Source organism: Littorina saxatilis, linkage group LG16 (assembly GCF_037325665.1).
Source record: "Littorina saxatilis isolate snail1 linkage group LG16, US_GU_Lsax_2.0, whole genome shotgun sequence".
Classification (NCBI taxonomy): domain Eukaryota; kingdom Metazoa; phylum Mollusca; class Gastropoda; order Littorinimorpha; family Littorinidae; genus Littorina; species Littorina saxatilis.
This window is the reverse complement of record NC_090260.1, coordinates 44,784,963-44,808,019: the sequence shown is the minus strand read 5'-3', so window position 1 is coordinate 44,808,019 and position 23,057 is coordinate 44,784,963. Positions and strand designations below refer to the sequence as shown.

The following is a 23,057-nucleotide window of genomic DNA, read 5'->3' as shown; positions in this document are numbered from 1 at the left end:
GGTAAGAATTAACTTGGTGCGTAATTATACAACACGTAAAAGATAAATGTAAGTACAAAATCGGAAATATATTTAGTTTGATAATCTAATTCAAGGAAAAGCCTGATTTCTGTATTTTTTACATTTAGTAAAGTTTTGACTTAATGTTTTAACGTAGAGGGGGGAATCGAGACGAGGGTGTGGTGTATGTGTGTGTGTGCGTGCGTGTGTGTAGAGCGATTCAGACCAAACTACTGGACCGATCTTTATGAAATTTGACATGAGAGTTCCTGGGATTGATATCCCGGAACGTTTTTTTCTTTTTTTTTGATAAATGTCTTTGATAACGTCATATCCGGCTTTTCGTGAAAGTTGAGGCGGCACTGTCACGCTCTCATTTTTCAACCAAATTGGTTGAAATTTTGGTCAAGTAATCTTCGACGAAGCCCGGACTTCGGTATTGCATTTCAGCTTGGTGGCTTAAAAATTAATTAATGACTTTGGTCATTAAAAATCTTAAAATTGTATAAAACGATTCAAATTTACGTTCATCTTATTCTTCATCATTTGCTGATTGCGAAAACATATAAGTATGTTAAATTTGGATTAAAAACAAGCTCTAAAAATTAAATATCAAAAAAATTAAATTGTCGAAATCAATTTAAAAACACTTTCATCTTATTCCTTGTCGGTTCCTGGTTCCAAAAACATAGATATGATATGTTGGGATTAAAAACACGCTCAGAAAGTTAAACCGAAGAGAGGTACAGAAAAGCGTGCTATCCTTCTCAGCGCAAGTACTACCCCGCTCTTCTTGTCAATTTCACTGCCTTTGCCGTGCGCGGTGGACTGACGATGCTACGAGTATACGGTCTTGCTGCGTTGCATTGCGTTCAGTTTCATTCTGTGAGTTCGACAGCTACTTGACCAAATGTTGTACTTTCGCCTTACGCGACTTGTTTCTTTTTACATTTAGTCAAGTTTTGACTGAATGTTTTAACGTGGAGGGGGGAATCGAGACGAGGGTCGTGGTGTATGTGCGTGTGTGTGTGTGTGTGTGTGTGTGTGTCTGTGTGTGTGCGTGGAGCGATTCAGACTAAACTACTGGACCGATCTTTATGAAATTTGACATGAGAGCTCCTGGGTATGATATCCCCATACGTTTTTTTCATTTTTTTGATAAATGTCTTTGATGACGTCATATCCGGCTTTTCGTGAAAGTTGAGGCGGCACTGTCACGCCCTCATTTTTCAACCAAATTGGTTGAAATTTTTGTCAAGTAATGTTCGACGAAGCCCGGACTTCGGTATTGCATTTCAGCTTGGTGGCTTAAAAATTAGTTAATGACTTTGGTCATTAAAAATCTGAAAATTGTAAAAAAAATTTTTTTAAAAACGATCCAAATTTACATTCATCTTATTCTCCATAATTTGCTGATTCCAAAAACATATAAATATGTAATATTTGGATTAAAAACACGCTCTGAAAATTAGATATATAAAAATTAATATGAAAATTAAATTGTCTAAATCAATTTAAAAACACTTTCATCTTATTCCTTGTCATTTCCTGATTCCAAAAACATATAGATATGATATGTTTGGATTAAAAACACGCTCAGAAAGTTAAAACAAAGAGAGGTACAGAAAAGCGTGCTATACTTCTCAGCGCAACTGCTACCCTGCTCTTCTTGTCAATTTCACTGTCTTTGCCGTGAGCGGGTGACTGACGATGCTACGAGTATGCTGTCTTGCTGCGTTGCATTGCGTTCAGTTTCATTCTGTGAGTTCGACAGCTACTTGACTAAATGTTGTGTTTTCGCCTTACGCGACTTGTTTACATTTAGTCAAGTTTTGACTAAATGTTTTAACGTAGAGGGGGGAATCGAGACGAGGGTCGTGGTGTATGTGCGCGCGCGCGTGTGTGTGTGTGTGTGTGTGTGTGTGTGTGTGTGTGTGTGTGTGTGTGTGTGTGTGTGTGTGTGTGTGTGTGTCTGTCTGTGTGTGTGTAGAGCGATTCAGACTAAACTACTGGACCGATCTTTATGAAATTTGACATGAGAGTTCCTGGGTATGATATCCCCATACGTTTTTTTCATTTTTTCAATAAATGTCTTTGATGACGTCATATCCGGCTTTTCGTGAAAGTTGAGGCGGCACTGTCACGCTCTCATTTTTCAACCAAATTGGTTGAAATTTGGTCAAGTAATGTTCGACGAAGGCCGGGGTTTGGTATTGCATTTCAGCTTGGTGGCTTAAAAACTAATGAGTGAGTTTGGTCATTAAAAATCTGAAAATTGTAAAAAAAAATTTTTTTTTATAAAACGATCCAAATTTACGTACATCTTATTCTTTATCATTTTCTGATTCCAAAAACATATAAATATGTTATATTTGGATTAAAAACAAGCTCTGAAAATTAAAAATATAAACATTATTATCAAAATTAAGTTGTCCAAATCAATTTAAAAACACCTTCATCTTATTCCTTGTCGGTTCCTGATTCCAAAAACATTAGATAATAATAATAATAATAATAATAATAATAATAATAAAGTGTATTTATATTGCGCCTATCCCTTACAAAAAACAAAAATATTTGGCTCTAAGCGCATTACAACATGTGTAGGGACTTGGTACAATCGAGTCTGACAAATACAATAACACAATATACAGTCGGTCTCTTGGGTAAAAATGGGAAAAGCAGCTTCGACATTTAAACACTGCTACTAAAAAATCCTCTAACAATGCATACTGCTTTACAATATAAAATATGCATTTATGTATAAATAGGAATTTGAAAAGGTTCTTATGATAAAAACTAACTAGCGAACGACGAAGAAGAAGAATAAAACTATCAATGTCAATGTATAACAAGTCATTCAACGTAAATGGCTAAAGAACAACAACAAAGCAATGATGATAAAACAGTTATACTCAATGGCTAATATAGATATATGTTTCGATTAAAAACACGCTCAGAAAGTTAAAACGAAGAGAGGTACAGAAAAGCGTGCTATACTTCTCAGCGCAAGTACTAACCCGCTCTTTTTGTCACTTTCACTGCCTTTGCCGTGCGCGGTGGACTGACGATGCTACGAGTATACGGTCTTGCTGCGTTGCATTGCGTTCAGTTTCATTCTGTGAGTTCGACAGCTACTTGACTAAATGTTGTATTTTCGCCTTACGCGACTTGTTTTTCTTGTTCTTGTTTTGTTTACCCGTGCATGTTTTTCCTTTTTTGAAAAGTATGGTTACTTTGGTACTCACGACGTGCTGCAAAGAATGTTTGTAGCGACCGGCTGCGAAGGTTAAAACAAAGATTGCTCACTTATGACATTGTATTGCATTCTCAAAAGCGAATATTATGAATTTGATGCTTTATCCAGTGACCAAGTTTTGTGCGCACCAGTGACAACAATTAGACGTGTTGTGAATGATGTCTCCGGTAGAAGGCTAATTTAATTATCCCCCGGACAATTCCCCCGTGTATATCTGCCCTCTGAACAATTGCCCCAGACAAATGCCCCAAACCATGGGCGGACAGTTGCCCCCCCCCCCCCCCTTTCCGACAACTGCCCCCCGAATACCCCATCCTCCCCAGCATCGTGTGTGTGTGTGTGTGTTTGTGTTTATGTGTGTGTGTGTGTGTGTGTATATGCGTGCGTGCGTGTGAGTATGTGTGTGCGTTTGTTTCTGTGTGTCTTTTTCTATGTGTGTGTGAGTGTGTGTAAGTGCGTGCGCGTCTGTGAGTACGTGCGTGCGTGTTTGTGTGTGTGTGTCTTTTTGTCCCTGTGTGTCTGTTTGCACGTGCGTGCGTAAAATGTTAACGCCGCGTGCATGCGTGTGTTTTCGAAATGTGTATTGTGTGCGTGCGTGCGTACGTGCGCACGTATGCGTACAGGACGCGGTTCAAGCACCGTTTGGAGAGACCTGCATTATTCAGTGACGCACAAACCCAAACCTGTGTGTGTGTGTGTGTGTGTTTAAGTGTGCGTGCGTGTGTGTGTGTGTGTTTCTGTGTTTTTCTGTGTGTGCGTGCGTGTGTGTGTATGTGTGTGTGCATCAAACGTTCTTAAAGGAATGGTGAATATAAAACTTAAAGCGTTCATTGCAGAAATAATTATAATCATGATAGCAAGAGAAGTGTAAAGCGGTTCCTTTCTTTATTTGGTGTTTAACGTCGTTTTCAACCATTCAATGTTATATTGCGACGAGTGTAAAGCGGTCATGCATAGCATGCAAATAAAACACATATAGAATTGCAAGTTAATTTGTTTATATATTTGGACAGTAATAATACAATCCAAAGATTGATACTATAAACTTTATATTGCAGGTATTGGACAGAAAGCCTGGTAAGGTGCACTTTGTTTCCATGAGTGGTAGATAAAACACATATGGACAGCACTTGCAGTATTAGTTGCCTTTTGCTTTAAAGGTCAACCACATTGCTCGGTCAAAAAAATTCTGCTGAGAGAACATTACTAAATAGTACCAGATGCAAAATATTGGCAAGCAAAGTCCTTTGGTTGAATAGATATCGATCAATGAAAGTGGGTTTTCATACCTGCAATTAAGGGTAAGGGAAGTAAGAATCTAAAACGCAGCCATGGCTGATCTCCCCTCGCAGTGACGTCAGCAGCTGTATTGGCATGGCAGACCATGAAGAAAACAGTGAAACAAGCAGCGTTTCTTCACTGGAACTATCGTGCTACAGTAGTGATTTTGAGGTTTTGAATGAACACGATCTTCAACCATACCAGTTTGAACCTGAGCTGTCCGATGCTGAGGTTGAGGAAACACCCGACAGAGACGATTTTAGCGAGTCTCTCGATCGTTTGATGTCCACCAACTGGTAAGAAACTACCACTGATTCAGTGATTGCGAGACTCTTCCTCGTATATATTCCTATTATAGAATCGATTCTGGTAGAGCTTGTTTTGCAGTCAGTAATTTGTAAAGTTTGTGCGATGTCTTCTTTTACCCTTGATGCAATTCATGCATGCCAGAAAGTGATGCGCATTCCTGATTATAATTTTAGTCAAAACATCATCCTACTGAGTAGTCAGTATGCCCACTCAATCATTGCTAGTAGCAGTCCCCAAAACTAAAACTAGCCAAATCAGTACACGTATGGATATACCAATGTTCCAATGGAATAACAATTTATTATGGTTTTGTCTAGACATAATGGTCACTACCATTGGTTGTGAATTTGTCCATTTCAGTTGTTTTACTGCCTTAGTAGATCAATTTTTTTGTGTGAGTTTGTAGACTGCAGAGAATTTGAACTAAACTTGTATCAAATTTTGCGTGTGCAGGTGTCAGTGCGCAAACTGTGCAGGCATGGGCTCAATCCGAGAATGCCGCTGTTGTCAAGAAATTCCAGAAATGGAATCACTGACAGTAAGCACAGGGGTGGGCTGCATCACTGACCACCCTGGCTTCAGATCAGTATGCTTGGACCACTATGTCTTGGAGACATGCTATCACTGGTACAACCAGCAGTATGGGAGGGCTATACAGGATGCTAATGAGTAAGTTATTTTTTTTTTTTAGAATTGTAATCATGATACTATAAATAGGTTTATGTCATAGATACTGCAAAAACAAATAATAAAATAAAAAAATGAAAATTAATTGTCAGATATTCATGTTTATTTCAAGACAATTCATTTATTCGCATGTGCTAATTCTGAGCAAAGCAATATGGGGAATGTTTTCAAGTATCCTGATTGTACACTTTGTGTACTGTGGACTGGGTGGCCGAGTGGTAACGCAAGCTCGGAAGCGAGTTCGACCCTGGGTCAGGGCGTTAGCAATTTTCTCCCCCCTTTTCTAACCTAGTTGGTGGGTGCTAGTCTTTCGGATGAGACGAAACGCCGAGGTCCCTTCGTGTACACTACATTGGGGTGTGCACGTTAAAGATCCCACCATTGACAAAAGGGTCTTGTGTGTGGCGCACGTTATATGTATTTCGGATGAGATGAAAAACCGAGGTCCCTTTGTGTACACTACATTGGGGTGTGCACGTTAAAGATCCCACGATTGACAAAAGGGTCTTTCCTGGCAAAATTGTATCGGCATAGATAAAAATGTCCACCAAAATACCCGTGTGACTTGGAATAATAGGCCGTGAAAAGTAGGATATGCGCCGAAATGGCTGCGATCTGCTGGCCGATGTGAATGCGTGATGTATTGTGTAAAAAAAATTCCATCTCACACGGCATAAATAAATCCCTGCGCCTTGAATATGTGCGCGATATAAATTGCATAAAAATTGTTTTTAAAAATCCCTGCGCTTAGAACTGTACCCACAGAATACGCGCGATATACGCCTCATATTGATTGATTGATTGATACTGTCATTAATACTGTATGCTTGTTTTTCTTTCCAGGCGGTATCGGTATGTAGCTTACCGCATGCTTGTGCGGTGGGTCTGGAAATGGCTGGGGAGAGACATCAGGGTCACCTTACCAGCTTGTGCGGTTGCAAGAATTAGAGAACAGTTTCCTAGTGCAGATGGGCAGTACGTGGGTTATAGGGACCCAGAGTAGTATTACATTATATGACAGCATCAGCCCATTTTTGCATCCTTATGTGTTCCACTTTTATTGATAATACATTGTCATTGTGATTAAATATTATTATTACACTGACGAGAAAATAAATATTATTACATTGACGAGAAAACTATTTTGATGTGTGTTTGTAGTTGGTTCAGCTTGTGCCACACATTGATTTGAAAAAGTGTGTTTATTTATTTATATTTAAGATACAGAAGTGCAACAGTAAAATCATGTAGTTTGTAACATGCATAGTGGAGTTGGTATATTTTTGTGTGCAAGGAGCATGGGGGTGGGTGGGGAGTGTTCACAACTTTTTATGATTTTCAAATGTGTATACGAATTTAACTAATAAAAACAAGTTAATACTGCCATTGTCACATCCACCTTTGTTTTTGTGTCACCATGAGATAGCGAAAGCGGTCAGATATATTTCACATGTGGATTGTGTGGTGGTGTCTCACCTCACTCATACCTCAAAGTCATTGAAACAAGTAGTTATAAGTTATCACTTGCAGAGTCAGGTCTGCTCTTTATTAAACTGTTTTGTCAACATAACAACAAATTCTATGGTACACAACTTACTTTTCAAATAAACTCAACAACTTACTCTTTTCTCTAAGTTAAATTTACTTTCCATCCTGTCTCAAGTAAACAATAACCAACACATAAACATTCACAGGCACATTCACCCATCCTCTCAGATAACGAAAAGCACAATCATTAGTCCACAAAGCTATGTGTAGCTAACAGTTAATTTACCACTGAAAGTTAGTTCTTGTAAAGACTTGCTCAAAGTACACACACATTAAGCATTCAAGTATTGATCATAGTATGTCACAAATTTGACATTATTCGAACACACACACTTGGCCAAATAATGCACACCTGAATGTATAAATTTATTTAAAACGAAAATACTAATTTACCAACAAAATAAATAAATTAAAAAAATATAATAATAATGCAACAAATAGAACACAAACACAGCTCGGTAGCGGGACGGGTCAAGCTGACACTGACCGTACCAGTGAGCACTGCCAGCCGTGTTGTTTACAAACCCAAACACAGGGCGATAGCTGGACGGGTCAAGCTGACACTGACCGCTATTTATGTGAAAACACGCACCGCGCTTCATCTGTGTGTTTCGCGTGTGACATCCCCGATGGATGGTTGGGACTGAACCAGGCTTTAGAGTCCTTATTGTTTTAATTCCGAAACTTCTCATCAATGCCTCACGTGGAGGGTAGCAGTCACCTTCGAAATGTTCATGGCAAATCGCAGACGACGAAGTCGGTGTCCCACACTTTGGGCCAAAGTTTACTCTTTTCTCTTGCACGAAACGTACCCACCTATCACGGACTGGTTTTTTTTTCGGGAAGCGGTGCAAGGTGTAGCCATCGGCTTGTTTATTTGTGCATCGCCCGACCGCACAATATAGGCCATTGGAAGTTTTTCTTCGTTTTGGTTCAGAACTAACACTATCCGAGATATGCGCCGCCATTGTTGACTACATACGCTGACGTCACGAGGCAAATGATCACGTGGGCGCGGTTTTCACAGGTGCAAAAGGTTATCCGAAGTAGATTTTATTCAATATAAAAAACAAGAAGCATTTTTCGGAAAAAAGATTTTCGGCATGCGACTTCACTTAGTATGTAGATATTTTGTGCAAAGTTTCATTTTTCAATGTGGATGACCTTTAAGCTTTATTGTTGTATATCCGGCACATTATGTTGTCAGTTGTTCTTTCGGATTTTTCAAAGTGTGGTGTTTGTTTTTGCATGATCTGAATATTGTTGATCACAATAAAATTGATATAATTATACATTTTCTGGTGTGTTTTTTAATTATATGTGTGATTGTCAAATACGTATTCAACACCTCGTCAAATTCAAGGTTGATACGTTTTCACATTTACGCAGGCTCTCTCTCTCTCTCTCTCTTTTTTGTACAAGGTTTTCTGTCCACAAACCTTTTATGTCACCAATATAAATGTGTTTACATGTATATTGTATGTACGTGCCCAGGTATATTTGAAAAAAAATTAAAAAAAATTATTTAAATATTATTTTTTTATATATTTTTTTTTTCTTTCTTTATTTATTTGGTGTTTAACGTCGTTTTCAACCATTCAAGGTTAAATCGCGACGGGAAAAGGGGGGAGATGGGATAGGGGAAAGCGGGGAGATGGGATTGGGGAAAGCGGGGAGATGGGATAGAGCCACTTGTTAATTGTTCCTTGTTCACAAAAGCACTAATCAAAAAATTGCTCCAGGGGCTTGCAACGTAGTACAATATATGACCTTACTGGGAGAATGCAAGTTTCCAGTACAAAGGACTTAACATTTCTTACATACTGCTTGACTAAAATCTTTACAAACATTGACTATATTCTATACAAGAAACATTTAACAAGGGTAAAAGGAGAAACAGAACCGTTAGTCACCTCTGCTGGGTAGCATCGGGTAAATTCTTTCTCGTCCCAACCAATATGGGACTCCCCTTAACCCGCAGGGGGTTCCGCTAACCCGCGGGGGGTGACGGCACAAATAAATTAATCACATCAAAATAATCACACAGCAAAAGCACTACTTGAAAACTGGCGTCAAACTGTACAGCACAACTTAAAAACCATAAAATGCCTCTGTTTAAACTTTGCACAAGAATCCATAATTCTTTTTTTCTTTCTTTCTTTATTTGGTGTTTAACGTCGTTTTCAACCACGAAGGTTATATCGCGACGAGAGAAAGGGGGGAGATGGGATAGGGGAAAGCGGGGAGATGGGATAGAGCCACTTGTTAAGTGTTCCTTGTTCACAAAAGCACTAATCAAAAAATTGCTCCAGGGGCTTGCAACGTAGTACAATATATGACCTTACTGGGAGAATGCAAGTTTCCAGTACAAAGGACTAAACATTTCTTACATACTGCTTGACTAAAATCTTTACAAACATTGACTAAATTCTATACAAGAACCACTTAACAAGGGTTAAAGGAGAAACAGAATCCGTTAGTCGCCTCATACGACATGCGGGGTGCAGAGAAATAAGGATGTGGAAAAGAAGACTTTTGCTAAGTGAAATAAAGGTGATGGATCCAGTCAGGTAGAAATAAGACAACAAGAAAAGAATTGGAAAACTGCAGGGAATAGTAGGGAGAGTTTTCTTGGAAGGAAATATAGGTGAAAGGACTGGTAAGGCAGAAATAAGACAAAAGAAGAGAAGAAACAGAACCGTTAGTCGCCTCTTACGACATGCTGGTTAGCATCGGGTAAATTCTTTCTAGTCCCAACCAATATGGGACTCCCCCTAACCCGCGGGGGGTAAGAATCCATAAGACAGACAGCAAAAATACATTAATCACATCTTGATGCTCAGCAGAAGCCCTACTTGTAAACTAGCGTTTGTTTGTTTGTTTGCTTAACGCCCAGCCGACCACGAAGGGCCATATCAGGGCGGTGCTGCTTTGACATATAACGTGCGCCACACACAAGACCGAAGTCGCAGCACAGGCTTCATGTCTCAGCCAGTCACATTATTCTGACACCGGACCAACACTAGTGTCCTAGCATTAACCCCATAATGCCAGACGCCAGGCGGAGCAGCCACTAAATTGCCAATTTTAAAGTCTTAGGTATGACCCGGCCGGGGTTCTTTCTTTCTTTATTTGGTGTTTAACGTGGTTTTCAACCATTCAAGGTTATATTGCGACGGGGAAAGAGGGGGTTGGGATAGGGGAAATGGGGGAGATGGGATAGAGCCACTTGTTAATTTGTTTCCAGTACAAAGGACTAACATTTCTTACCATACTGCTTGACTAAAATCTTTACAAACATTGACTATATTCTACACAAGAAACACTTAAGGGTAAAAAGAGAAACAGAACCGTTAGTCGCCTCTTAGGACATGCTGGGTAGCATCGGGTAAATTCTTTCTCGTCCCAACCAACATGGGACTCCCCCTAACCCGCGGGGGGTTGATAAATGTTGATATCACAGTCAAATCTAACGATAAATAATATATACTAAACTTGGCAAAAATATTATTGCGATTAAGTTTGCACCCAAATTAAAGTGGTAATTCCCGTGTCATTTTATTCCAACCTTCTCTTGGATGACTTCTCGGATAACTAATTTCCTTTGCACAAATCACGTGATCGCCGCTTAGATTTCCCTGTACAATGCAGTGAGGACAGGTGGCTTTTTTCAAGTATGTGTTAAACATATAGTGTCCACGCCGCCATTTTGGAGTTTTTTTTTGTCGAATTCGGCCGATTTGAAGAATTTGGGGAATCTAGTGTACCTTAATTAAGACGCACCTGGCCCGGTTTGCTCAATAAAGCACCACAAGTATGCTAAATAATTAATTAAACATTATTAAATTGGCGACTGCTCTCCACCATTTGAAGATTAAAATTGGCCGTCATAGACTGGTTTTCGTCGCGAGCGTGCCGTTTTCATGACGACCCAAAACAATGGCGGATGGGATGTAAGAAATCGACTCAAGGTGGTTCTGAAAGCAGCAGACAGACTGGGAACGACACAGAATCACGAGAAAGTCATGCTCGATGCACAAAAAGTGGAGTACCTACGAAGATGCCAACATGAAACTGCACTGTGCTCTTTATTCTTGTCTGTTGGACGTAAACAACAGAAACCACAGTCGATGAAGGTCCTGAGCGAAAGAGAATGAAAAACCGGCCACAGTTCTCAGCATCGTGTGTCGATCTGTGTGTAACCTCTTTCATTGACAAGATACTCTTGTTTCCCCTCAGCCTTGACCAGTGACTTGCTTTGTCAAACACACAGTCAACTGGTTTTGCTCTGGTTTGGCACAGCCCCAAACAGTACATGGCTAGAGGGAGTGAGAGAGAGGGGGGGGGGGGGGGTGGAGGGGTAGCTGGCTAAACTCTGTGGGGTGTCCGGTGTCACTGCATGTCAGCAGGAAGAGCATTGGAGAGAAATAGAGAGGTGTACTCTTCCACACAATTTCCAAGCTTGGGGTAGGCATTAGTGAGGGAGAGTGGGAGCTAGCTGTGTTATGTACAGTGTATTTCCGACTGAAGAGTGAAAAGTCACTGCCATGCCACATGATCGGCATGCAGTCAATAAAGCCAGACAAGAAGAAAATAAATTACATGATTATGACATGCAGCTCTATCTGCTGCTATTTATTCAAACTGGTTTTCAAGCTTATTCTTGCAAAGCATCTGCACACGCTCCTCTGTGCTGTGTTTGTGTGGCTGCTTTCGTATGTCAGTGCATGATGAGTGTGTTCACTGCCTTGAGGATTTATTTTATCTCTTCTTTTCAACACTTTTCATACAAATCATTTCTACAGAACGTTTAAAGAAGTATTAGGAGTTTATTGTTATTGTTTAGCAGCCACAAGAAGTGATAAGCATAGACTCAATCCTGTTGTTTGTGTGTCTCTGTGTGAGTGTATGGGGGAGGGGGTGGTGTGGTCACCCCTCCCGTGAACGGACACCTGCAATGTACGGACAGTTCTGCTATGGCCCAAGGGTGTCCGTTCATGAGAGGGACTGCTGTAGTGCAACAGAAAATGTTATTTATAACTGACATTTTATATTGTCAGCGGTATGAGTTTTTCTGTGCCTAAAGATTTTAATGTTGTGATTTTGCAGGAAAAACTATGATTGAAGCTTATTGTAAGGCTTTGTGAAAGGGTAACTTTTTAACGAAGAACACATTCTTCCTCGGACAGCGTTCATTGAAGCAAACTAAATGCGGCAGAATCTCATTCATCCTTTCTTTTTTAACTGCCATTTTTAAGTGTCGCTGTGCATGTTGAAAGCTTCATGTTCAGAACTGATGTTGCTGTAGAACTGTATGTAATTGGCCAGCCTTTGGTTTACACTTAGTGGTTTATATGTTGCTATAATTACTAAAACTATTTTTTTTAATTTTCAGGGGAAAAGCACCCGGACATCAAACATTCTTGCAATGTGTGGCAATAATGGTTTAAAATATTTCGGACAAAGCTCAAGGTGAGTTTAAATGTTCATAATTCTGATGTAAGTCAAGCTTATCTTTTATCTTGAGTAAGTATCTCTGTCATGTCTCTCTCAGGCTGCGCAACCGACAGAAAAGTTACCAAGAACCGATTCCTTGAGTTTGCCCAATTGTTCCCCATTTCTGGTTCACTTGAGCTGCAGGCAATTTTGTTGAGTGATTAAAAGTTATGGATTCTTTAAAAAGGTGTACGTTTGAGGATAAGACACCGTCAAAGTTTTGAAACAGTATTTTTCTTCTTCATGGTTATAAAAAAACCTGCAGCACCTGTGTTCAATTTCTGAAGATGCATTATTACTACAGTGGCACCCCCCTTTTACGACCTCAAACAATCTGAGAAAATCGAGTCTAAAAAAAGAACGAGTCTTAAAATGGGGGTAATTTTACAGAGGTTATGAACAGAAAATGTGAGAAAACAAGGTCTTAAAAAGAAGGGAGTTTTAAATTGGGGGGGTCATAGAAGGGAGGTTCCACTGCATTAATCATGCCATGGAAATCATGATCAGTTTACAGATAAATACAATGACAATTAAAAGCAATTTGCAGCCCAGTGTCTTATTATTTGATCATATTCTTTCTATTTTTATCATTGCATCTTTGCTACAGAAATTTATGGTTACATCTTGACCAAGTCAATTATTATCAATAAAGCAAACAACATGCGCACACAAAAACATACTCAATTGTCAAGAACAGTGTCTATTTTATTCCATGTAGATCTCAAATCCACAGGCACACATCCTCTGCACAGTTCAAAGGTGCTACACATGAAACTATTCTTGAAATTCGAGCACTTTTCAACACATGTATATATATAATATGTTTTGCACAAGTTTTACTAGACCTGTGAATTCAACGCATTAATCAATACACTTTCAGGACTCTTCCCCAGACTTTAATGCTCATGTCAGCTGTTTCCATGCACAAATAGTCACCCTGTATGTATCTTTCGCTTGATATGCAAGTGTCTAAACAGAAAGAAAAAACACTAAAAACCAAACACAAAAATTCATTCAGTGAGAGTGAATGTACACACATCCTAAAAAACTCGAAATGAAGTCATTCTGTCAGTCATTGATACTGATCCAAGACATTGATGTGACGAAAAAGGGGTAAGTTTATTTTAGAAAGCTAAAATCTTTCAGAGGGAAATGGTGTTATCAAACACTGGTCGTTTCACATGCTCCCTGTAAATCACTGAAAGCAGACCTCTTCAACTTCAGAAGACCCTCCCTCGTCTTCTTTTTGAGGGGCTATCCAGAGATACTCCAGTGCCGAGAGTATGAAATAAATAAATATATAGCTGTCTGTCAGCGTTCTCTAGAATGAAAATGTCTCTACAAGGTGCAGAACTGTGCACATAATTAAAAAAAAAACCACACACACAACATATGTTCAAACACTGATCCAAATGTTGGGGGTGGGCGTTTACTAGGTACTAACGGCGCTTACAAGGTAGATTACAGTACATTAAAAAAGCAGAAAACAACATACATTATTTGTATTTTTGACCAAATTATGACATTTTACACAGATTGAGACAGTGAGTGTTCCTCAAGGTGAACAAGGACTGTCAAGGTGTGTGTAAAATGTCATATTTTGGTCAAAAATACAAATAACATTTCTGTATCGATTGGTTCTGGTTAGAATTCCTTTTAATTGTTTTTTTTAGTGTACAAACATGCACTATTTTGTAGTCTCAGCTGGCCGTCTAATATGGAATGTGACAGAGCATGTGTAAACACACAGAAACGCACTTTGTTTAACACCACAATGTACTCCAATGCAGGCAGCAAGGAAGAAAATCAGTGTACTGGCCAGTTGGATCTATAATGTCATTCCTATGACCCATACACAGCAACTGCACATGGCAACTCTTACACCTTCACCCGAATAGCCAATATCTTTCCTCAATATAACTCTGAATGATGCGTATCGTTTGGCTTTATTGATCTTTCCCTCTTCTTCTTCCAGGACCAGGGCATCTTCAATCTCTTCTTTGTATGTGGGCCAGTAGGAGCCTGCTGTCATCAAGCACCAGTGCCTTGAAGTCCTGGAGCATAAACAGAAAATCACCCATCAGTGAAGACACTTTAATTCAAACTTCGAAAAGGGTTGAAAAAATTAACCAAATGCAAGAAAAAGTGTGAAAATAAAGAGTTACAGAAGAGTGTTTGTAATCTATTCATGTACGTAATGGATTGCACGTGTGAGTAAAAGGTGGTGGTGGGTGGGAGAGGGGGGAGGTTTTCCAGCATTCTGACACACTGAGAAGTGTGAAAATGTGACATGTTCTAGTGCTCCTGACGAGCAAAAGTGTCACACATCTTTAGCTACTTGGAATGAATGCCCAGTTTACCATTGCATTGTACAGTGAAACCCTAACTTTGACCCCCCCCCCTTTAAAAAAACACAACATTTGTCTTAAAAAACACTACTTTCTCAGATTCCTGTTTATAACCTCTATTCTAAGACATTCTGCTTTTCTTTGATTGAGTTTGCTGTATATATATATTAAAAGGGCTCCACTGTATCTCTAAATTTTTTCTCTACAAGAGGTATTGTAACAGCATCTGTCAAGTGCTCAACCGCAAAAAGGTCAATTTGATATAATTATTCAATACCCAGTAAACATTTTGGGTGCGCCGCGCATGCGCCGCGCATGCACCATACACCTGCGCCGTGCATGCGCCTCATGGAACTTTGGTGCATGCGCCTCAGTCAATACTATGATCGTCCACTAGTCGACGCGGCGCATGCGTATATGGTGCGCCTGACCATCGCGTGACCATGCCTGGAGCAGGTGACATGCATGCTAGAAGTCGATGCGGCGCATCCCAAGTAATTCGAAGTAAAACAAAATTCGAGTTACTATGACTATGCATGTACGCAATCTAAATGGACACACTGTTGAAAGACATATTGTAATATCATACACGGCATCAAGCAATAATTAAGGACACAATTGGAAAACGTGTAAAGAACATGGCAAGTAAATAACACCGTTACCTCTTTTACAATTGATGATATATATATACCACACACTTGTTATTCGCCTAAATGCTTGCGGTGTGCTGTGTCACATGTAAGAAACCAAAAGAAAAAAGGACTTTACTTTGGCGAAAAGAGCATTTGCTGCTTGTTTTTGTACATAACTGCTATAACTGTATTTTTTCCGAACACTTACATGTAAAAAACATAGAGATATAACTTACCATTTCAAATTATTGACGATGAATAACGAATAATAAGGGGAGATCATGATGACGTACATGTCTATGGTTGCACAGTTGCCGCCCTTGGTTCGAAAACCCGGGGAACAGGATCAGAAATATTTAGTCGCTGGAACCTATAAGGTTATACGGCGACTTATCAGATGATAATGTTTCGAACTTATCTTTTAAAAATTAAGTAAACTAATCTATGGAATATTTTGGAGTTCCATTGTGATTGGTTAAACAGATCTATCTATCTTCTTATTATTTTATCTACTGTGTTTACATTTGAAAACAGATCTTTTCCGACGCCCCCCACTAAATTCATTTAAAAAAAAACAAGACCTATAGGCTCTCGAAAATTTGATTTTCATAAGCACATCCCCCCCCCCCCCCTCTTCGTTCACAAAAAATCCGCAGGCGCTAGCTCTTACGGTTAGGACGCCGCTCTCGTGAAACGTTTTGGGGAAATCAAGCTGCTTGCCGTCAGGGGCCAGATATTGTTTTGCCAATTGTTTTTTAGTGTACCCCTTCAATAGCATGATACTGTCTTAAAAGGATTTTGAAATCGCTTGAGCCGTTTAGCCGCCGAATTAAATTAAAGAAATAGCTATTTGGACTTTTTCACATTTTAAAGCTGGGTTTTTTTTCTACCGTCTGCACGACCAACCCACAATCCGATGTACCTTTCGGCTCTACGTAAAAACAAAATTAACAAACAAACAAACCAACAACAACAAAAACCAAGCAAAACAAATACACCCGCATTTCGGAACTGCGCGGCGTCGGTATGGCGCATTGACAGTGGCGATGGTGTAACCTAGAATTTAAATGCACCGGCGCGTAGTCTCCGCGGCGTATGTCCGCGCAGGTGGGATCGCCCAAGCGACGGTGAATGCATGCGCGGCGCACCATAAATGTTTACTGGGTACTGATGTTTCAAGCTAAGCAGAACTGCTGTTTGACATGTGGTTGGAAAATGTGCTTCAGGGATTGTCTTGTTTAAAAAAAAAATTGAACAGGAAGGCAGACATCTATTTGAACTGCAAAGCAGACACAATTCAAAAACCTACACATCATTATTTTGACTTCCTACATAACAGCATGATCATGGAATCTGTTAGCCAATGTGTCAGATCATAACGATCATTATAGAGGCAGAAATGATCCCCTCAATCTGTAAAATATTCTTCTTTACAAACAGCATACAGGTGTAGCTAAAACAGAATTCATATTACAGTGGAACCCCCTTTTACAATCTCCCAAACTATGATAAAATCAGGTATTAAAAAGCAGGAAGTCTTAAAATGAAGGTGAATTTGCATAGTTTATGACCAGAAAATCTGAAAAGCAAGGTCTAAATATAGGGGAGATCTTGAATTGTAAAGGGTTTTAAAAGGGGGGGGGGGGGTTCACGGTACAGCACCCCAATTGTGAGGAATGTTCATTTATTTCCCTTTATGAGACACTAAAAGGTTGTGGGTACTGAAATTTAACTGCACAAAATATCTTGACAAAATCAGGATGCTGAAGCTGAATTTTCATTCTTTTTCAATATTTTTTGAAACCAGGAAATACACACATTCCCTAGAATGAAAAAAAAAAGCACCGGTAATGTAATTTGTGACTGACACCTAAAAACCTCACCGTTAGTCATTATTTAGTATACCCTGTAACAAAGTCTTCGAACACACAAATCTTGCAGAATAAAAAGGTACTTACTCGAATGATTGAGTTTGGAGGAGGCGTGGGGGTTGAGGGGGGGGAGCGGTGAGAGAAAATACTTATAACTATAGTCCTGATTCACCTTCAAATTGTTTTTTGGGCCACCCAGACCACTAATTTACACCCCCACTTACACACAATTTTACTTATTTTACATTCCTAAAACACACACACATCCACACATAACAAATACACAACACGCACTGACTTTCTTGACATTGTTCAGTTGGATGAATGTAATTTCTTCATTTTCTGTGATAGCACTCTATTGCCAGTATTGGAATTCACAAAATTACCCTTGGCTCTAACATCATAAGTCTTTTTCTTTTAACTCCTGCACACAGAGAAAGTATCTATTAATATTATAAGTATAACCAGTCCTCACTTACCTTCAAATTGTTATTCGGATCAGCCTTCCCCTTGCCCAGCAAACCAATTTCAGTTTGAGAAGACTTGGACCAGTCCTTGCCTCTGCATTAGCTCACACCTACTGCTAATTCCTCTCCCTATCCTGCCTGGATGTGCACTTCTTGAAGTTGAACGAGCAGCCTGGCCGCTTGTTGTTTTGAATGTAAAACTTCCATAGCCTGAAAATAAAGACAAATGCTTGAAAAGAATACACTATATATTAATCAATCTCCCTTACAGTTAATGAGTTATTTGTAGCAAACTTCAATCATAATCAGGAAAAGCTCACTTGAGTTTTGACAGCTGGCACACAACGTTCACGCACACAACAGTACATAGTTTGTACTCCTTTTTTCACGTGTATACAAAAATACAATTTATATATATGTGATTATAATCACAAGCATAATACACACACACACACACACACAAACACAAACACACACATAATCACACTCATGCACACAGTGACACACAGGCACAGTCACATTCATGCACACAGTGACACACACACAGTGATACAAGTCTCGCTCATACACACACACACACACACACACACCAAATGCACAAGACACCCATATCCTCGACATTGTTAAGAGGGGTAAGTATAATTTCTTCTCTTTTGGGTTACTATTATGGGAAAAGACATAATTTTCAGAGCTCTCTATTTGTCTGAAACATGAATGCGCTTTGCTTCGAACTCTCGCACGTTTACTGTTCCCTGACCCTGAGTTCGATCAGTGACATGAATGGAATTTGAAACACATGCATAAGCTTATAAGTAAAAGCGCAACTTTACAGACATATATTTGAAATGATCACCAACAGGCAACACATATGTCCAAGATAATCTCAAATCTGACTGAGTAAACAAAGTACGAGCATGATCTTCGTCAGGGCTTTTTGACTCGCATCGATCGATTCATTTGCAGTCCTGCTGAGAGCAACTTGTACACTGATACTGACTTGTCCTATTGAAAGCTTTATTTCCTGTCAGACAACGTTAACTTAAGCTGGAAAATGACACTTACCTTTTCAGACTACAATGATCGCAGGAAGACGCGCCATTGTTGACACATTTGACAAGGGAAATCACCCAACCATTACAAGAGTGCTCTTTCCTTGGAATCTGTTACGACAATTAATTAGCTATCAAAACTGTTTAATTTGCAAAGTTAAGTTATTCCTCATGGATGGTAGCATTATTTGTAACGTAGAATCTTACGGTGATGCTTTGAAAGCGATCTGAAGGCCTTTTCCGGCGGATACTATCCCTTTAACATGTGGATTTTCAAACTATTTTTGTAAGAATATTTTGCTGTGAAAATAAGGCAGGCATGTGGCTTTTCTCCTGTATGTGTCAACATGTGGATCTTCAAAACATCTTTCCGAGCAAATTTCTTTTCGCAATGAGGACAGGCATGTGGCTTTTCTCCTGTATGTGTCAACATGTGGGTCTTTAATTGCCCTTTGCGAGCAAAATTTACTTTGCAATGAGGACAGGCATGTGGCTTTCTCCTGTATGTGTCAACATGTGGGCCTTCAAAGAGTCTTTTCGAGCAAATTTCTTTGAACAACGAGGACAGGCATGTGGCTTTTCTCCTGTGTGTGTCAACATGTGGGTCTTTAAATCCAAATTCACAGCAAATTTCTTTTCGCAATGAGGACAGGCATGTGGCTTTTCTCCTGTATGTGTCAACATGTGGCTTTTCAAATCCCTTTTCACAAAAAATTTCTTTGAACAATGAGGACAGGCATGTGGCTTTTCTCCTGTATGTGTCAACATGTGGGCCTTCAAAGAGTCTTTTTGAGCAAATTTCTTTGAACAACGAAGACAGGCATGTGGCTTTTCTCCTGTATGTGTCAACATGTGGGTCTTTAATTGCCTTCTGCGAGCAAAATTTACTTTGCAATGAGGACAGGCATGTGGCTTTTCTCCTGTATGTGTTAACATGTGGGTCTTCAAATAGTCTTTTCGAGCAAATTTTTTTGAACAACGACAACAGGCATGTGGCTTTTCTCCTGTATGTGTCAACATGTGGGTCTTTAAATTACCTTTCACAGCAAATTTCTCTTCGCAATGAGGACAGGCATGTGGCTTTTCTCCTGTATGTGTGAACATGTGGGTCTTTAATTGCCCTTTGCGAGCAAAATTTACTTTGCAATGAGGACAGGCATGTGGCTTTTCTCCTGTATGTGTCAACATGTGGCTTTTCAAATCCCATTTCACAAAAAATTTCTTTGAACAATGAGGACAGGCATGTGGCTTTTCTCCTGTATGTGTCAACATGTGGAGCTTTAAATGCCCTTTCTGAAGAAATTTTACTTTGCAATGAGGACAGGCATGTGGCTTTTCTCCTGTATGTGTCAACATGTGGGTCTTTAAATGACCTTTCACAGCAAATTTCTCTTCGCAATGAGGACAGGCATGTGGCTTTTCTCCTGTATGTGTGAACATGTGGGTCTTTAATTGCCCTTTGCGAGCAAAATTTACTTTGCAATGAGGACAGGCATGTGGCTTTTCTCCTGTATGTGTCAACATGTGGCTTTTCAAATCCCATTTCACAAAAAATTTCTTTGAACAATGAGGACAGGCATGTGGCTTTTCTCCTGTATGTGTCAACATGTGGATCTTCAAAACCTTTTTGAGAGCAAATTTCTTTGAACAATGAGGACAGGCATGTGGCTTTTCTCCTGTATGTGTAAACATGTGGGTCTTTAATTGCCCTTTCACAGCAAATTTCTCTTCGCAATGAGGACAGGCATGTGGCTTTTCTCCTGTATGTGTGAACATGTGGGTCTTTAATTGCCCTTTGCGAGCAAAATTTACTTTGCAATGAGGACAGGCATGTGGCTTTTCTCCTGTATGTGTCAACATGTGGCTTTTCAAATCCCATTTCACAAAAAATTTCTTTGAACAATGAGGACAGGCATGTGGCTTTTCTCCTGTATGTGTCAACATGTGGATCTTCAAAACCTTTTTGAGAGCAAATTTCTTTGAACAATGAGGACAGGCATGTGGCTTTTCTCCTGTATGTGTTAACATGTGGGTCTTCAAACCATCTTTCCGAGCAAATTTCTTTGAACAACGAGGACAGGCATGTGGCTTTTCTCCTGTATGTGTCAACATGTGTTTGTTTTGACCAAATATTGTACATTTAAGGCAGGCATGTGGTCTTTCTCTTGTCAACATGTGATTTTTTACTTGAGCACTGGACAATGTTGGTATTTCAGGTGCCTCTTGTTTCAGCCAAACAACGTTGCTGTCAGCACTGGACGATGTTATTCCTGATGTACGCTCCATCTGCACGTTAACTGTTTTGTCTGTCTTGAAATCTTCACCTGCTGGTGCTGTAACAGAAAATGCAAAAATCTTTTGTAAGTCTCATAATGAAAATGTTTACATACCTTTTCTGAAGGTATGCAAAACAGCAATCCTGAAAGATAGAAATTCACAACTCCCAAAGACAGAACGATTCTCTTCCTGAAAGAAAAGACAAGACGTTAAGGAAAGACAGAAAAAGATGTCACTTAAAGGCACACAACTTCTCAGGAAAACAGTTCGGCTTACCATCTCAGATTTGGCAGGTCTTTGCATGGAATACGACCATCTGTCCACTTGGTCACATACCAGAAATGAACAACGTGGGTGATCCCTGTGCATAGTAGACATTAGCTGATGAATTAAATTAAATGTTGTAAATGCAACCACTGGCTTCTCAAGAAATCATTTTATTCAGTGGAACCCCCCCCCCCTTTTAAGACCCTTCAAAAATCTAAGAAAATCAGGTTTTCACTGTACAGCAATTTCAACTCACCAGGGGCAGTGAGGAATTGTTAGTATGTAACCAAGTGAAGGGATGGTCTTATCCCATGTCAAGTCTGGCATGATCTGAGATGCTGATCCAAACCATTTTCACAAGAAGGAGTGAGCCTTTAAAGTCATCTTCCCATGCTTAACGCTGTATGTGGGCTTGCCTGTCTTGTCAAAAGTACTTCAGATGAGTTTACTCAAGTTACATACACACACCCTGCAATCACATGAACATAGGCTTGGTGGTTAAGGAATCGTGTGCAAAGGGGAATAACCACGTTTTATCTCTAACTCAAGAGGAAGAAAAGGCAGTTGCTTTCCTTAAAAGTGACTTTGAGCAAAACTTGAATTTTTAAGTTTTTGTTGTTGCCGCAGCCTCAACATGACCCCCACACACCTTACGCGTATATCGCATGTTAACATGTGGATTTTCAAACTGTTTTTGTGAGAATATTTTTTCTGTGCAATTAAGGCAGGCATGTGGCTTTTCTCCTGTATGTGTTAACATGTGGGTCTTTAAATGCCCTTTCAGAGCAAATTTCACTTTGCAATAAGGACAGGCATGTGACTTTTCTCCTGTATGTGTCAACATGTGGGTCTTTAAATGCCCTTCTCCTGTATGTGTCAACATGTGGGTCTTTAAATGCCCTTTCAGAGCAAATTTCACTTTGCAATAAGGACAGGCATGTGACTTTTCTCCTGTATGTGTTAACATGTGGGTCTTCAAATGCTCTTTCAGAGCAAATTTCACTTTGCAATAAGGACAGGCATGTGGCTTTTCAGTTGTATGTGTTAACATGTGTTTGTTTACACCCCCCTTTTGACCAAATATTGTTGTACACTTAAGGCAGGCATGTGGTCTTTCTCTTGTCAACATGTGATTGTTTACTTGACGCTTTGAATCATGTGTAACTGCACTCGTGGAACAGACATATTGTTGTTTCTTACTGTATGGGAGTGCACATCTTGTCAAATTGTTCTTCAAACAATGAGATTCATCTTTACCACTCAAAGATCCATCTAAAACAATATGTTTTTCTTTCACTTCTTCTTCTTCTTCTTCTGCGTTCATGGGCTGAAACTCCCACGTACACTCGTGTTTTTGCACGAGTGGAATTTTACGTGTATGACCGTTTTTACCCCGCCATTAAGGCAGCCGTACGCCGTTTTCGGAGGAAGCATGCTGGGTATTTTCGTGTTTCTATAACCCACCGAACTCTGACATGGATTACAGGATCTTTTTCGTGCGCACTTGGTCTTGTGCTTGTACACACGAAGGGGGATAAGCCACTAGCAGGTCTGCACATAAGTTGA

The 23,057-nt window shown here is 39.7% G+C and overlaps 2 protein-coding genes and 1 long non-coding RNA gene across 4 annotated transcripts; 2 read left to right on the top strand and 1 right to left on the bottom strand.

Moving 5' to 3' along the window:
- The first annotated feature begins 4,571 nt into the window (after nt 1–4,571).
- Nucleotides 4,572–6,539, top strand: LOC138950029 (P2X purinoceptor 7-like). Its single transcript, XM_070321815.1, has 3 exons — nt 4,572–4,836; nt 5,303–5,518; nt 6,380–6,539. Exons 1-3 carry the CDS (start codon nt 4,634–4,636, stop codon nt 6,537–6,539), a joined length of 579 nt encoding a protein of 192 aa, XP_070177916.1. The 5' UTR covers nt 4,572–4,633.
- A 507-nt stretch (nt 6,540–7,046) lies between these two features.
- On the bottom strand, nt 7,047–21,317 carry LOC138949710 (zinc finger protein 84-like). Of its 2 annotated transcripts, XM_070321506.1 has the most exons (3): nt 18,961–21,317; nt 17,911–18,108; nt 13,734–14,634 (listed from the first exon to the last, which is right to left on the bottom strand). In XM_070321506.1, exon 1 carries the CDS (start codon nt 21,231–21,233, stop codon nt 19,413–19,415), a length of 1,821 nt encoding a protein of 606 aa, XP_070177607.1. In that variant the 5' UTR covers nt 21,234–21,317; the 3' UTR covers nt 13,734–14,634; nt 17,911–18,108; nt 18,961–19,412. The 2 variants fall into 2 exon arrangements, with proteins under 2 accessions (XP_070177606.1, XP_070177607.1); XM_070321505.1 differs by having other exon boundaries at nt 7,047–14,634; nt 17,911–21,317.
- LOC138949776 (uncharacterized) lies at nt 12,417–14,752 on the top strand. Its single transcript, XR_011450437.1, has 2 exons — nt 12,417–12,556; nt 14,556–14,752. It is a non-coding gene; the product is annotated as an uncharacterized lncRNA (long non-coding RNA).
- Nucleotides 21,318–23,057: the final 1,740 nt, after the last annotated feature.

Coding starts and splice junctions, on each gene's coding strand:
- LOC138950029 (XM_070321815.1), top strand. CDS start 4,634: ATGGCAGACCATGAAGAAAACAGTGAAACAAGCAGCGTTTCTTCACTG. Junction 4,837..5,302: donor CGTTTGATGTCCACCAACTG/GTAAGAAACTAC, acceptor TTGCGTGTGCAG/GTGTCAGTGCGCAAACTGTG. Junction 5,519..6,379: donor GCTATACAGGATGCTAATGA/GTAAGTTATTTT, acceptor TTTTCTTTCCAG/GCGGTATCGGTATGTAGCTT.
- LOC138949710 (XM_070321505.1), bottom strand. CDS start 21,233: ATGGAGCGTACATCAGGAATAACATCGTCCAGTGCTGACAGCAACGTT.